At 39.3% G+C, this 17,401-nt stretch overlaps 1 protein-coding gene across 1 annotated transcript in view; it reads right to left on the bottom strand.

The window, feature by feature from the left end:
- The window catches only part of ANOS1 (anosmin 1), a 209,183-nt gene that overhangs the window by 173,843 nt on the left and 17,939 nt on the right, over window positions 1–17,401 (bottom strand). Inside the window, exon 2 of the mRNA XM_003917382.5 lies at window positions 2,844–2,891. Coding sequence (XP_003917431.1) covers window positions 2,844–2,891 — 48 coding nt within the window. The remainder of the gene's footprint in view (window positions 1–2,843; window positions 2,892–17,401) is intronic.

Here is a 17,401-nt window from a genome sequence, read left to right as displayed (position 1 = left end):
ACTCCAGCCTGGGTGACAGAACAAGACTCCATCTCGAAAAACAAACAACAACAACAACAAAGTTGGGGACAGAGCACAGGCAGACAAGAGAGAGCCAATGAGAATCAGGGTAGGGCTTTGGATTTTAGTCTGAGATGGAAATGCATCATTGGGTTTAAGGTAGACAGCACTGTGATGGCACTTATATTTTTGAAGGGTTTTCCCAGGAGCCACGAGGAAATGTGACTGTTTGGGGTCAGAGTGGAAGCTAGGAGACCCATCGGGATGCTCTTGGATTCATCCCAGACAGAATGGCAGGTTGGAGGTGGGAAGAGTGGTTAGATGAGATCTATTCCACAGGGGTCTGAAGGAGGAGCTGACAGGCTTTGCAGATGATCACCAGAAGTGATTAAAAAGTGTGTCGTTTCTAGAAAACATTATGCAAACCTAATCTTTTAAAATATATCATCAGAAAATTATATCATTAACACTACTTCTGACTTTTCTGAGTTTTCTGACTTTTCTCTCCCTATATTTGTACAAACTGGTTTCTAGAGTTGTTGGCCTGTAAGAAACACAATGTAGAAGACAGGGATCTGTATGTCTCTACTGGTTTGCTGAGTGATCACAGAACCATCACCAATATGTACGTGACTGAATTTTCCCATCTGTAAAACTGATGACTATGTGACTACAGATTACCAGTAACCTTGTTAACCTACACGTTCAGAGAAAAAGCCCACCTAGTACTTCATGAATCCCAAAAGAAATGCAAATTGTAATTATCTGCACAGGTATCCAGACATGATAACATCCAAAGGAGACAAACTTTGATTAACAAGCAAGATTCAATCCCAAAGAGTCCCAAAGAACTGTATTATATCAAACATAAAGGATCCCAAGTTAAAGACAATCCTTAAACTTGTCAGCTTTGTAATATATTCCAGAGTTTCAGTTGGGCTTAATTGTGACTTATTGATTGATTCTTGCTTTCTGACAAAAAGGATTGCTTTCTTTCCTTGTGAAATTCAAAGTCTCTCATGGCAGCCTTGATTAATCATTTGCAAAATATGGTTTAACTATCTATGATCCCTAGTGTACAAATTTCTTTCATTGCAATAATTTTAAAGTAATTCAAATAAACCTGTTCTAATCAAATCCCTTGTAAGTCTGTAAAAGATAATTTCTTGATGGGATATGGAAAAAATGTGTGCTTAAATAAGTAGTATTACCAATGTAACAAATTATCATTCCTATAATACACAATTAATATGACATTGAACAAAAAGAATACTTAGGAAATTTAATCGACCTCATAGCATTATGTGCTTTATCTGGAATGATGGCATGAAAAAGTTATCTAAAATTCCAGTTGAAGACCAATTAATATAATCAATACCAGAAAATGTCTGGACAGAACAAATGCTTAGGACATTACATAAAAAGAGTAAGTGGACTGTAACCAGGCATTTCATTCCTGCCCAGTATCTAGACAGTCAGAGATAAGCAAAGCTTATCTTCATCAAATTATTTAACATTCACGTAGGAACTCTGTTCTATTTTATTTTATTTTATTTTATTTATTTATTTTTTTGAGACGGAGTCTCGCTCTGTCGCCCAGGCTGGAGTGCAGTGACCAGATCTCGGCTCACTGCAAGCTCCGCCTCCCAGGTTCATGCCATTCTCCTGCCTCAGCCTCCCTAGTAGCTGGGACTACAGGCGCCCGCCACCTCGCCCCGCTAGTTTTTTTTTTTTTTTTTTTTTTTTGTATTTTTCAGTAGAGACGGGGTTTCACCGTGTTAGCCAGGATGGTCTCGATCTCCTGACCTCGTGATCCGCCCGTCTCGGCCTCCCAAAGTGCTGGGATTACAGGCTTGAGCCACCGCGCCAGGGCCTCTGTTCTATTTTAAAATAACACTCGTGTATTCAGTGAGCATGATTGTGGAAATGCATCCTTAGAACAAAGTTTTTGGTTTAGGAATATTATTTTATAATCATTTATTGTATGTATTTGAAAGACCTTTCACAAATTAATCCTTTTCATAAATATGCTATTTCAAGATTATTATATATTCCTTAGATTACTTGTTGTTTATAAAATAAAGGTGTATTTCTATTTTAGGACTAAAAGTAATATCCATGAAATACACTGCATGAAACACTATTATGATCTCAAAGTTTTGCTCCAATGTTTTTAGCAAACTTTGTAAACTTCACTCATTTACATAACCTGATTACAAAACCTACTTCAGACTGGAGCTGGAGTACCATCATATATATATATTTAGAAAACAAAGGTTTTGGTGTATTGGGATTGAGGTAAGAACTGTATTATATCAAACATAAAATGAGTAGCATAATAAAGTTTATAGTACTTTAGTGTGAGGCAAAGAATACTCAAAAATGGAAAAGAGACTGTTTAATGAAAAAATCAAATTATTTAACCAGCAATTCCTACAAAGAAACCAAAATACATGCAAAATAACGTAAGTATAAATAGAACACATTAAATCTTCTCTGGTCTAACCAGAGGGCATTTTCTTCTTAGTGTTTTTTAACAGAAAATTACAAACAACAAATAAAATACAGTAGTATACAGAACCATCGATACCTGTATCTTGATGGCAGTGCTAGCTATGCAAATCGAATCTTACACATGATAAATGTCACAAAATCATATACATATGTTGCATGCATATCGATTTTGTGCTTTTGATATTGTTTTCAATTACTTAAAGTGTAACCATTGGTGGAAACGGGGCATACATGATTACTCTGTGCTGTCTTTGCAACTTACTGTGAAACTATAATTATTCCAAAATTCAAAGTTTTTTGCATCATTCATACAGGTATAGTAAACGTACCTTAGAACATTGCTTGTGATTCTGGCACCAAACCAGGGAACCATTGTTCTGCAAAAAGAAAAAGGAAAAATATTCATTATATACTCTTCTAATAGAAAGCTACACATACACAGATTTCTAATTTAAAATTATAATTTATGCATATAATTTTTGAATATTTGCATTTTAACAAATGCAAAACCTGATGTCCTTCCCTTCCAATGACAGAAAATGTGTTTGTAAGTTTCATTTTGTTGTTGATTTCATGATGTAAACAAAGACATATAAAATACTAAAGATTCCAAGCTGTCTGAAATGAAAAAGGGTCTGAGGCAACTTTGATGGTGTGTTGAGCAGTGAAGCAGGTAAATGAACACTAGACGTTCCACCAATAGTCAGCGGTTTTGAGAAATTTACAACTGAAGCATTGTGGCTGCTTTTGACCCCAACCAATTTACAGGAATAAGAGTTTGGGATTGGGAGAAAGATCTTGTATTGGTCTGTTCTTACACTTCTATAAAGAAGTACCTGAAACTGAGTAATTTATGAAGAAAAAAGGTTTAATTGACTCACAGTTCTGCAGGCTTAACAGGAAGTATGGCTGGGAAGGCTCAGGAAACGTACACTCATGGCGGAAGGCAAAGGGGAAGCAAGCACATCTTACCATGGCAGAGCAGGAGAGAGAGAGAGAGCAAAAAGGGAAGTGCCACACACTTTTAAGCCATCAGATCTTGTGAGAACTCACTCACCATCATGAGAACAGCAAGGAGGAAATCCACCCCTATAGTCCAATTACCTCTCACTAGGCCCATCCTTCCAATTCGACATAAGATTTGGGCAGGCACACAAATCCAAACCACATCAGATCCCATGTGAAAAGCCTTCTCTTACTCTTTCACCAAACATATGATCACAGACAAGAGACTTAACATCCCCATGCCTCAGTTTATCCATCAGTAAAGCAAGCCTAACAGCAATATCTCATGCATCAGGCCACTGGGATAGCTAAATGAAACAATAGATACACTAAATATATAACAAATATTTGGGGCAGTGTGGTGGCTCATGCCTGTAATCCCAGCACTTTGGGAGGCCAAGACGGATGGATCACCTCAGGTCAGGAGTTTGAGACCAGCCTGACCAACATGGTGAAACCCTGTCTCTACTAAAAAATATAAAATTAGCCAGGTGTGGTGGCGCATGCCTGTAATCCCAGCTACTGGGGAGGCTAAGGCAGGCGAATCATTTGAACCTAGGAGGAGGAGGTTGCAGTGAGCTGAAATTGCACCATTGCACTCCAGCCTGGGCAACAAGAGGAAAACTCCATCTCAAAAAAAAAAATGGACTATGATTTATTATCCTGATCATGTTTTTTTTGGTCACGTTTTTTTCTCTGGTTGGGATCTTTTAAGTCAGGTTATGCTAGGCTGGAATAGGTGGCAAAGCTAGCAGAAACCATCACCCAATAGCTAAGACGTCATGACCTCTAATTCTCTGAAGTTCAAGGTGGAGATGAGACAAAATCACCCATTTCCTATGTTTGAACGTCTAAACTTTTAATATGAAGGATACTAGTATGGATAGAGCAAGATGATACATGTTTGCAGTTATGAGAAAAGAAAATTGAACCAAAAGATATCTTTTAGAAAATACTTTTATAGCAAGTTTATTGAGATACAATTCACAAAATTCACTCATTTACACTGTACAATTTGAGTATATTCAGAAAGGTATACAACCATCATCACTATTTAATTGTAGAACATTTTCATCAGCCCAAAAAGAAACCTGGACCTATTTGTAGTCACTCCCATTCTGTCTTCCCCACTACTTGCCAAACCCTGGCAAACACTAAATCTACTTCTGTCTTTATCTATTTGACTATTCTGGACATTTTATATAAGTGGAATCATACAGTATGTGTCTGGCTTCTTGATGCTAAATGCTACAGCAATCTTGCTTCATGTACATTGTAGCATATATTGGTACTTCATCTTTTTTGACTGTCAGTTTCAGCTATATGGATATACCACATTTTGCCCATCCACTGCCAATAATATATCTGAATATGTCCCTTCCCAATAATAGCTTAATTATAGAATCCCCCACAAACCAGTAAATAAATCTCAGCTGTATAGGATTGGCAATCTTCTTCAATGTGAAGATTATTGGCTTAAAAGATCTCAGTCCCATATGAATGCTTTAACTATGAAACTTCTCTAGCATACAGCCCTACTTTTTACTTCTTCTCAGCCTTAACTCCCAATAATTCCTACACATGCTTAGGATTTTAGCCAGCCTTAACTCCCAATAATTCCTACACATTCTTAGGATTTTAGCCAATCTCCTATGAACCTACATACCACCTACTGAATTCCATACGTCCACACCTGGGCCCTCATCTCTCCCCTCACATCTATGCCCCCCATGGAGAGAGCAAGGTCTGAAGCTGGAGACGCATATGAACAGCCTAGGGTGAAGTTCGGTATGATTTTTGGCAGGGATTACATCAGATAAATAATTAGATTGGGCAGAGGCCAATGCTGGACAAATGATGGGCGTGGTTGAGTTACTGGAAAATGAGGTGTTAGGAGAAAGCGTGTAAGAGGGCATAACATACCCTTTTATAAAACTGATGTTTTATAAAGGGAGCCATTGGCTTGGTTATAAGCTAAAAGTTTAGAGGGCCAGGCTGACTAGGGGATGGTCATAAACAGAGTGACAACTGCAAAAAGCAGGGGCCGGGCATTGAGCATGCAGAAGCTGGGGGCTGGGACAGGGCAGCTTTGAAGAACTTCCTACATGACGGCCAGCCTCAGCATGTTGCGCGGTGTGTAGGTTCATACGCGATCGGCTAAAATCCTAGGTATGTGAAGGAATTATTGGGAGTTAAGGTTGAGAAGAAGTAAATATTAGGGCTATATGCTAGCGGGGTTTCATGGCTAAAGCTTCCCCTGCTTCACCTGTGCAGAGTTGGCTCCTGCCAGGACTTCCAAGGACCATACCTGTCTGAGCACATCCTGGACTCAACCTGAGTGTTCCAAACTCCTCCCCACCCAGTGATGGGAAGCAATGAGGCACCTTCTAAAGAGATTCAGGGTTGAACTGGACAGCCTCAGACCTTGGAGACTAGATCAAAGCCAGTTCCCGAAGGTCTTTTTTAGCACCATCTTGGTTTGAAGGCTTTGAGTCTTCTTGAGTCAGGTCAGCAGGGTCCTGTTCCTTGGTCTAGAAACCTCAACATGGGCACGGGTGAGACGTCCTTCCCTTCCAGATGTTTCTTTTCCTAGGCAGATGGGCAGGACCTTATCTCTGGATGAGATCAGGGGACCTTCAGCTATTTCTGCACTTGCTGGATTCCTCTTTGGAGTTTTATCACACCCTCTCCTGCTGAATGATATACTTTACTTTGTCTGTGTCTTCGTTGCTCAACTAGATCTTTCCCTGGGGACAGGACTCCATGTTTCCTCTTTACCTGTCTGTATCACGTTAGCAAGGGAGAGCAGGTCTTGGTCCTCATAGAGAAGGTACATTTCTGAGGCCATGCAAGGGTGACTGGGGTTCCAAAAGTAGGCACAGCAACTGTTGTCAACAGGTTGACAAAATATGACTAATGTGGCAATACATCTTTGACTATTATTATTATTACAGTGGCCAAATCTATGTGGCAGAAATGTGCCTTGATGTTTTAATACTCACCCCATGTAATCATCCCACAAAATGACATAAGCTTCATTTATTCATTTTACTGTTAAGAAACCTGTAGTCAGGGAAACCAAGTAAAATATGCAGAGTGACAAAGCCAGCGATTAACCTCAGTGGTAAACAACACAACAGGTAAAGCCACAGGTGAAGAAAGGAGCAAGATGCACACTCGATTTTGAAGGAATTTCCAGATTTATAACCTTGAAAGGAGAGATGAAGATTGGTCCAACAGTCCTAAATACCGTATGTTGAGGTAGCAGCAGTTCAGATGGATGGGGTGAAGCAGAGAATAGGAGGGGAGATCAGGTACATCGACAGACAGTAGACTGCAGGATTTTCATTACAGAAGATTTTATCTCTGGAAATAAATTTTTTAATTTAACAAATACCAGAGAGTTAATTAAAACAAAAATAAAGAATTAGAGTCCTGAGAAGCCCTGTGCAGGACACACCTTGATATGGTTTGGCTGTGTCCCCACCCAAATCTCATCTTGAACTGTAGCTCCCACAATTCCTGCGTGATGTGAGAGGGACCCTATGAGAGGTAATTGCATCATGGGGGCGGGTTTTTCCCATGTTATTCTCATGATAGTAAGTCTCACAAGATCTGATGGTTTTATAAAGGGCAGTTGCCCCCGCACACCCTCTCTTGCCTGCCACCATTTAAGATGTGCCTTTGCTCCTCCTTTGTCTTCCACCATGATTGTGAGGCCTCCTCAGCCATGTGGAACTGTGAGTCCATTAAATCTCCTTTTCTTTGTAAATTACCCAGTCTCAGGTATGTCGTTATTAGCAGCATGAGAACAGACTAATACACACCTTGATTAGCTATCTTTTGTTCCCTTCTACTGTGTTATGTTGAATGGCCAAACTTCAACAACAAAAGCACAAAGGATGCAGCAGAGATTGTCTTCAGCTGTCCAACCTCCCCTTCCCAAGTGAAAACCCTCCTGCCCTGCTCCACACCAGCTCTCCTTCTTTCCTGGAATTCAATGTTCCTGATACCATTGGCTTATACACACCCATCAAAATGAGAACAAAGCCAATAGCCACAGAGCCTATTTTGAATTGGGAATTAATATCAATGCATTGCGTTGATCAAGGCATTTTCATTTCAAGCAAAATTTTCTACTAATCACAAAATGAAAAACTCTGTCATTGCAAAGAAATATTTGGGGCAATGGCAAGCATGCATAAACAATTATTATGATTAGAATGATTTTTTAAAATTAGTGAGGACAGCATGTCATAGGCTGCTTGGGATGATTAAAACGATAATCCTCGTAAAGTATTTATCAAAATGTTTGGCTCAGGATTTTTAAAAAATCCTTTGTTATCATTGATGTGATTTTGTTGTCATTTGCCATTAGTATTGTCTTTAGCAGTTTGGGAGTAATCCTAGACTTAATAGCTCCCAGCTCACAATGGATAATACCCTAGACTAACTGATTCAGTCTTATTATAGTGAGACTCAAAAGTATTTAGCATTGAAAATACTAAGATACAGTATTTTAGCAATACTAAAATACAAATAAAACTTGCAGTAAAAGGATGCCTTTCCATTCTGTTTTTTTCCTTGGGTGGAAGCAATTTTTCAACATTTGCCAACAGGATGAGTGGGCAATGGTATTGGTATTTTTACTTTAATTTCCTGACTGGGCATTTATTTTCCTTTACCACGGATAGTCTGTCTCTTTTACCATATCTAATTGTGGATTGCTCACCATTTTTAAAATCAATTTTAGCAACTATTAGTACCACTTAGGTTCAATGATCATTTGTCTATTGCAAAAATTCTCAAGCCCCTCATTCATCTTTTGCATTTATTTGTGAGGTTTTTCCACAAGGAAATTTTATATGCATGCACACACACAGATGCACACATGCATGCATTCACATATATATTTGCCCTCAAAATGCATCCCTAGTTCCTTTTTGGATTTTGGGTTTCCTGTTTTCCTTAAAATAATTGCCCCCATTCTAAGGTTTGGCAGCTGTTCTGTGCTTTTACCTGTATCAGTCATCATGTGCTAAGCTATTTATCTCTACTAATAACTTCTAAGAACCCTGCCCACTAGCATCAGGGATGCCAAAAAAAAAAAAACCCAATTAATGCTGGCCACTTTGTTCCGCCCAGGTGTTACCCCATCACGATCCACCTATGTTGCTTACATATAGTACTCTTTGAGCAGAAGAGCAATGAAAAAATACAAGAATCCAGTATATTTCAATACCCTGCCCCAGGGGAAGTCCTTCATCAGATTACAATAGCCTTCACCAGTTAAACCATTTGACAACAAAAATAAAATACAATATTTGCAATAAAGTCTTGTACTGGCTTAAAGCCAACAAAGATAAAGAGTCAAAGTACCTTAGGCTAGAAACACATTTGCCTCTAGAACCATCATGGTAACCTCCAGGTAGGATTAGACAGTGGGACTTTTGTAATTATATAAAGATTACATCCTGTATTTTATTGGTTTAACTAGATCAAACATGAATGTTAGTCAATTCGACTTTCAAAGAGTTTATATAAGTTCAATCAAGTGCACCCTGCCATTATTTCAATGACATTTTCAAAGTCTTTCCATTTCTAGCCTTTTGATTTTTCCTTAAAGAAAGGTAATTCTTCAAAAGCTTCAAGTAAAGAAAACACATCATTCATGCAAAGACAACACACATGGGAAGAATAAAGATAAATGAAAGCTAGTTCTCTGGATACAACCATATGAAAAGAGAAAACAGGAACAGATCTCACTCATTTCCTTCAACATAGCCAGGTGTCGGCATGGAACAACTAAAGAACTAGTCAGTCTAAAGTTTCCAAAATACACACCAAACTAGTGTCTAACAATGGAACCGAACATTTGAAATAGAAATCAGCCAGGAAACCCACCATAGACCTTAACTTTACCAATCAATGCTTTGACACTACAAATAATTAGCTCTGACCCTGAATGGACAATTTTGTGTCCACGCTTGGTGTAAGTTATTTTAAAGCAATAGATGAAACTATGGATACAAGTCATTATATATTTGTCCAAACCCATAGACCATACAATATCAAGAGTGAAGCGTATGTAAACTATGGACCCTGATGATGATGATGTGTCAATGTAGGTTCATCCGTTGTTCACAAATGTCCCACTCCGGTGGGGGATGTTGGTAATGGGAGAGGCTGTGCATGGTGGAGGTAGAGAGTATGTGGATATTCTCTGTACCTTCTGCTCAATTGCTATAAACCTAAAACTGCTGTAAAAAATAAAAAGTCTATTTAAAAGGTTCAGTAGGAGGGCTTTCTTTATATATTTGTTTGTTCGTAAGTTAGATTTCTTTCAAATGTTATGGAATATCCTCAGCAGTCTTTTCATTAACCAAGAAAAAAGTCTCTCTGTATTCTACAAATATTTCACATTTAATAGAATTCTACAGGAAACAAATATTTGATCATACAGAAAGAAATACACCTGCCTCCAGACACCCAGGCTTCCCATACTGTCCTTTTTTCATAGTAAATGCCACTTCAACCAGGAAGCCTTCCCTGACCCCCACGCCCTGACTACCGCAGCTCTCTCTCTCTTGCTTGCTCTTATAACATCCTGCACTTCTCCTCCCAGGAACTCTATCACACAGTGGACAAGTGTAAATTATGTGTGTTGTTTTAATTTAACGATCATCTGCCCCCCAGCCTGGAAAACGTTTGGTGGTAGTGTCTATCCCTAGCACATGTTTGCTATTGGCTCTCTGGCACACAGCAGCGTGCCTGCCACAGAGTAAATGGTCTTCGCAAATGGTACTGATTGAAGAAATAAATGAACGGAGTAGGAGGTCATATAAAGGAATTTAAGCTTTAGTTATTAGGTCCTGAGGAGCTAGAAAGAATGATATACATAGACTGAGCTGACAAAATGTTTCATCTTCTCCGGATGGAGCTCTTAGGAAGTAGGCTCATTATTTTGTTTCCTATGATGTAAATGTCCAAGAGATTTGGCATGATTAACACCCAAAACTGAACAAAGACTTGCATTTGGGATCAAATGTTATTTATATGTTATATTTATTTACATGTTATTTAATAAATAAAAATACGAATTATCTTTTTATAGGATGTAGAGTTATCTAAAGAAAATGTATAGAACAGCAAATGCCAGACTTTTCTTCTTCTCATCATTCCCTAAACAATACAGTGTAACAGCTATTTACATAGCATTTACATAGTATTAGGTATTATAAGTAATGTACAGATGATCTTAAATATATAGGAGGATATTTGCAGGTTATATACAAATATCACACCATTTTATTTCAATAACTTGAGTATCTTCAGATGTAGGTGTCTGCCGGGGTGGGGAGAGGAGGCAGGTCCTGAAACCCTTAGGGTGCATTATAACTTCATTTCAGGTTGATATACTTTTCCTGAAACCAATAGAATTGTGTTCTTCAAGTATATTCATCCAAGAAGAATATATTGTTGTTTCAATGTAACCAGCAGTTATTTTCCATCTGTACTTTTAAAAACAACTGGCCAGGCATGGTGGCTCACGCCTGTAATCCCAGCACTTTGGGAGGCTGAGGCAGGCGGACCACAAGGTCAGGATTTCGAGATCAGCCTGGCCAACATGGTGAGACCCCATCTCAACTAAAAATACAAAAATAAGCTGGGCGTGCCAGTACATGCCTGTAATCCCAGCTACTCGGGAGACTGAGGCAGGAGAATTGCTTGAATCCAGGGGGCGGAGGTCGCAGTGAGCTGAGATCACACCACTGCATTGCAGCCTGGGTGGCAGAGTGAGACTATGCCTCAAAACAAAAACAAAAACAAAAAACTTTAGTGGGAAGCTGAGTGCCAGATAGTTGAAAGGAACAGTAGAAATGTCTAAGAAACTATCATCAGAGTGAACAGGCAACCTACAGACTGGGAGAAAAATTTTGCAATCTATCCATCTGACAAAGGGCTAATATCCAGAATCTACAAGAAACTTAAACAAATTTACTAGAAAAAAACCAAACAACCCCATCAAAAAGTGGGTGAAGGATATGAACAGACACTTCTCAAAAGAAGACATTTATGCGGCCAACAAACAAGAAAAAAAGTTCATCATCACTGGTCATTAGAGAAACACAAATCTAAACCACAATGAGATACCATCTCAGTTAGAATGGTGATCATTAAAAAGTCAGGAAACAACAGATGCTGGAGAGGATGTGGAGAAATAGGAATGCTTTTATACTGTTGGTGGGAGTGTAAATTAGTTCAACCATTGTGGAAGACAATGTGGCAATTCCTCAAGGATCTAGAACAAGAAATACCATTTGACCCAGCAATCCCATAACTGGGTATATACCCAAAGGATTATAAATCATTCTACTATAAAGACACATTCACACGTATGTTTATTGTGGCACTATTCACAATAGCAAAGACTTGGAAACAACCCAAATGCCCATCAGTGATAGACTGGATAAAGAAAATGTGGCACATATACACCATGGAATACTATGTAGCCATAAAAAAGGATGAGCTCATGTCCTCTGCAGGGACATGGATGAAGCTGGAAACATTCATTCTCAGCAAACTAACACAGGAACAGAAAACCAAACACCGCAAGTTCTCAGTCATAAGTGGGAGTTGAACAATGAGAATACATGGACACAGGAAAGGGAACATCACACACCAGAGTCTGTCAGGGGGTGGGGGGCGAGGGGAGGGATAGCATTAGGAGAAATACCTAATATAGCTGATGGGTTGATGGGTGCAGCAAGCTGCCGTGGCATATGTATACCTATATAACAAACCTGAACGTTCTGCACATGTATCCCAGAACTTAAAGAATAATTAAAAAAAAGAAAAAGAAAAAGAAAAAGCAGTACATATACACAGTGGAGTATTCTTCAACCATAAAAAAAGAAATGCCTTTAAGAAAACAAATGTCAATCTCATTTCAAAGTTCTTGTGAATAATGAAAATCATCAAAGAAGAAATTAAGAAAGACCAACACAGAGAGAAAACAATATTAAATAACTTTACATGACTCTGAATTACATTGTTTTCTTTTCTTTTCTTTTCTTTTCTTTCTTGAGACAGGGTCTCACTCTGTCACCCAGGCTGGAGTGCAGTGGTGAGATCACAGCTCACCGCAACCTTCACCTCCAGGGACATTCTTCAGCATGGTTATCTGAAAGGAGTATGACATGATGCGAATTTTTAACTGGCTATAGTGTACCTTAGGTGATATGTAATAACTAGAAGTGCTTTGAAGTCTTCTTAGGTCTTTTATTTCCTTAACTGTTGTAGGTGTTGTGTTCTTAATATAGGATGTTTTATAAATAAATATAACTAAAAATTCATCAAGAAAAATTTTAGCAGAAATTAAAGTTGCATAGACAGTTGCTAAAACCATGACTTGCGACATTTCTTAGCTACATCAGGATTCAATCTTGTCCACCTTGGGAAAGGTAGTGTGCAATAGCTGCTCTTATGCACAAATGATTGAAAGCCATTATTTGTGTTACCTTATTATTTTTTTTTTCTTTTTCTGAGATGGAGTCTCGCTCTGTCGCCCAGGCTGGAGTGCAGCGGCGCGATCTCAGCTCACTGCAAGCTCCACCTCTCGGGTTCACGCCATTCTCCTGCCTCAGCCTCCGAAGTAGCTGGGACTACACGAGCCCGCCACCACGCCCGGTTAATTTTTTTGTATTTTTTTAGTAGAGACGGGGTTTCACCATGTTAGCCAGGATGGTCTCGATCTCCTGACCTTATGATGCGCCCACCTCAGCCTCCCAAAGTGCTGGGATTACAAGCGTGAGCCACCGCGCCCGGCCATGTTATCTTATAAATTTATTGAGGGTTTTTGAAATTCTGACTGTACAGTTAATCACATGAGCCACATAGGACTCCAGAGCTCTCTGAGAACTTCTACCTCACCAGCAGTCCTTCCGTGCAAAGTATTTTCATCAACGGGCATTCCGGTCTCTGTCAAAGTGTAAGATCTATTTGAATGTGACCAAGCCTGTTCTCTAAACACAACCAGGATAAGAAAAAGGACCAACACGTGATTCCAAATACCCACTCAAAATGTTTGTAAACTGTAGCATTCTGACTCAGATGATACCATATCATTACAACTCAGAGAAGATCTTTGAGGGTCATCCAATCCATCTTCTTGGTGCAAACAAGACAAATGTAACTCATTAATGACATGTCATTGTCTCATAATACAGGGAACTTTCCAAGGGAAAGAGGTTACACTGTCCCTGTAACATGTTACCCCGTCATGCTGACTTTTCCATCCTGAATTCCTAGCAAAATCTCTCAAAGCCGTTCAAGGGAAAAGGGGTGAGGAGTTGCAAGTGATCAACTTTCAGATTTTCTGCCTGCTAATATTTTATTCTCTAATTAACTAATTCGTCTAGTAACTCTCTCCAAAACATTTACCATGCCAAAGGAAAACATCAAAACCAGAAGAGAAAAACACAATGCAGGGACCATGCTGTCTGAGTGTGAAGAAGGAAGATCACACACATATTACTGAATTCCATAATACTCAAGGGCAGGACCAAGATGATGACACAAACCACATCATGGAAATGAGCATATAGTGAGGAACTTAGAATTTCCACTAATGGCTGAGGAGAAAGGAAAAGTAAAGAATGGGGTTGGAGGAGAAATCTAAGTGTCCAATAAACCTCAAAATTACCATACTGAAGAGGAATCTAAGTGTCCAATGATAGCTCTAAACCTCAAAATTACCAAGCTTAAGACTGTGCCGAATCATCAGGTTAGTCATTGTTACGCATTGAATAACATGAGAAAGTCATCGGCAACAGTGGCAACACAAGAGTCAGAGGAAAATTCTACATCCTGAGAATTGCAAGTTAATAGCAATTCAAGTTAAACAGTCTCCCTTTGTAGATGAGTCAATTGGGGTTCAGGAAGGCTAAAAATGTATGAACTACTACTGATTCAAACAAAAAGAATATTTTAATAGTAAGCACACCTTACTTAAAGTAAAAGGCTTTATTTCACATGCCAGGCTACTACTCATCCATCATGGGTGGTAAGCTCTCAGAAAAATTAATGTTTTCTTTTCTCAAATGAGATGAATAATGCCTTTACAAGATAATCACAGAGATGTCTATGAAAACCACCTGTGACTATCCAAGGTCAAGGCTGTAGTCTAGCTGGCAAGATGCCAAGTTCAGTGATATGACCACTTTGCACACAAGGAGTGACTTTCGATAATGTAGAAGAAGGTCTCAGAGAGATCTGGGGTCCCACCTAGAGGTTGATTAATCCCAATTAAACATGCAATTTGCCATGGAGAAGTCAGAATTCTAAAATCCCTCAGTAAGTTTTGGTACATCAATAAAGAAAATGGTTTCCAGTTGCTTATAAATAAGAGCAGCCTAATTAATTTCTACATTGTATGGTTGTTTCAAGTCTTTGCAAAGGCATAATATCCATGTAAAGCATAGAATCTATACAGTTGTTTAATGCACGGTTACACTAAATTAGATTCACATATCAAAACCCTACTTGGGAGAACATGAAAATGCAATACTGTCAAGTGCTATTCTTAGTATAATTCCAAATTCAAATTGAAATATATGACTTTGTTTCCTACGGCTGCCATGACAAAGTACCACAACCCAGGGCGGGCTGAAACAGCAGAAATTTATTGTCTCTCGGTTCTGGAGGCTGGAAGTATGAGACCAAAGTACCGCAAGACCATGCTCTCTCAGAAAGGTCATAGGGGAAGATTGACTCCGTGACTTTCTTTGAGCTTCTGACAGTTCCTTGGCTTGTGACAGCATTCCAACCTTCACATCCGTGTCCTCACATCTCTGCATGTCTGTGTTAAAATTTCCCCTTTCTGTAAGGACACCAGTCATATTGGATTAGGGGCCCACCCTCCTACAGAATGACTCATCTTAACTAATCACATCTCCAACGACGTTATTTCCAAATAAGGCCACTTTGCCACTTTCTGAGGTACTGGGGGTTAGGACATCAACATATGGAGTTAGAGGTGCATTATTCAATCCAGAAAAGTGACTAAAATAAATTAAAGCCATGGGACAAATACTACATTGTTTCAGCCACATTTCAACCTGCACCTCAGTTAATAATCTCTGTCTTAATATGTTCACGTATTATTTTTTCAATTTGCTTCAACTCACTATCAATGTTAATTTCTTCACTTTGGCCTCCTTGCTACCTCCCAGCAAATGTCAGAACATGGTGTTTTGTAACAATCCATCTGTCCATCTCACTGACAATGGTTTTTCCTTTCATAAAGTACTTCAATCTGACAGCATGTGGGTGCATCATAAGAAGGTATTTGTAATCCATAATGTAAACTGTTTAGAATCAAGTATCCAGTTTTGGTGAAAATGGATTGCCTGAATAAACATGGAGAACCACACGCACACAATTCTCGCCAGGTGTGACCAATCTACTCTTAAAATGTTGCACCCTCTGGTGAGACCCTCAGCTTCATGTTCCTGATCTTTGTTCCATACCCGGACCTCGATTACTAATGACCCATTCTTTCCCAGGAGACCCACTCTGTCTCCCTGAACACATATGTTCAGAGGAATTGACAATGGCTTCTTCATCCGTCAACAAGTTGGAATCAAAACTCGTGTTTCAAAAGAGATGGCAGCCATACAGTGACTCCAGCCCTCTCATTTGACAAATGAGTCTACCGATTCTAAGTGAGCCTACAGTGATGTTTCTGCTGAGGACACCACCACTGACTTCTACTTAGTAAGCTCACACTTAATCAATTGTACATAACCTGAATCAAAAAGGGCTGCCCAGAAGAATGTCCAAGCTGATGGATGGAGAATGGACAGTTCCAAAGCTAGAACTTGGCACCTCTTATCAAGCAAAGAAAGGTACCAGAGAGAAGCCCAACAGCATGACTAACTGAAACAGTGGCCTTCAAAGTGTGGTACTGGAACCAGTGACATCAGCCTCACCTGGAAGCTTTTGAAACATGCAAATTCTGGTGATACACCTCACACTCATAGAATCAAAACTCCTGGCGCTGGAGAGCAGTGAGCTGTTTTACAAGTCGTCCAAATATGGCTGATCCCCACGAAAGCCTGAGATGCTTACTCTTCCCTTGCTTTATGTGACTTCACGAAATACACTCCAATTGTCTTTCTTCTCTCCCTTCCAAGTGTCCCAAATAAATGACTGAGACCATTACTCAGTTCTTACAGGTCTCTTATAGGATTCTTGTCATTGAAACTCTTTGTAAAGCAATAAGTTGATCTTTGCATGTGCTGTTTTCTTTTTCTGCAAGACCGAGACTCAAGGTAACAACATTCAGGGCGGTCTAGACCTCTCTGGCCTCTGCTTTCTTGGCCTCATCTCAGTCTCTGGCCATTTTCATACAGAACAACTGTAGAAACACGTAATTTCTTGCTGGGGATGACCGTGTGGCAAAAGCACAAAGCTGACTTTAAAGACACTCTCAAATCACCCTATTATTTTTCAAAATAGATGCTTGGCAGCTGCAAGGCTTGACAGGTGCAATATGTTATGCATAATAAGTCATTCCCACAAGGCGCATTACTGCCTGGAATCTGGCATGTTGACCAGCAGAGGTTAAGGATTAATGTTAAGTTATCAAGCTAATTACTCACATGCATTAAGAGTAGCTGGAGAGGATATGCTTCCGGATAACATGAGCTGGGAACTATTGCTATTATCACTATAACCATGAAAAAAAATCTAATTGAAAAAACGTACCGTGCCCCAGAGACAAAAACTACTATTTCCACGTGCTTCCCTACTGAATATTTTAGCAACACATTTTGGAATATGCCTGGAATCCTAGAAGTTGTTGTTTTAATGGTAAAGC

The sequence above is a fragment of the Papio anubis genome, chromosome X (assembly GCF_008728515.1).
Source record: "Papio anubis isolate 15944 chromosome X, Panubis1.0, whole genome shotgun sequence".
NCBI lineage: Eukaryota > Metazoa > Chordata > Mammalia > Primates > Cercopithecidae > Papio > Papio anubis.
The sequence above is the reverse complement of the archived record's forward strand: the minus strand, read 5'-3'. Positions and strand labels throughout refer to the sequence as shown.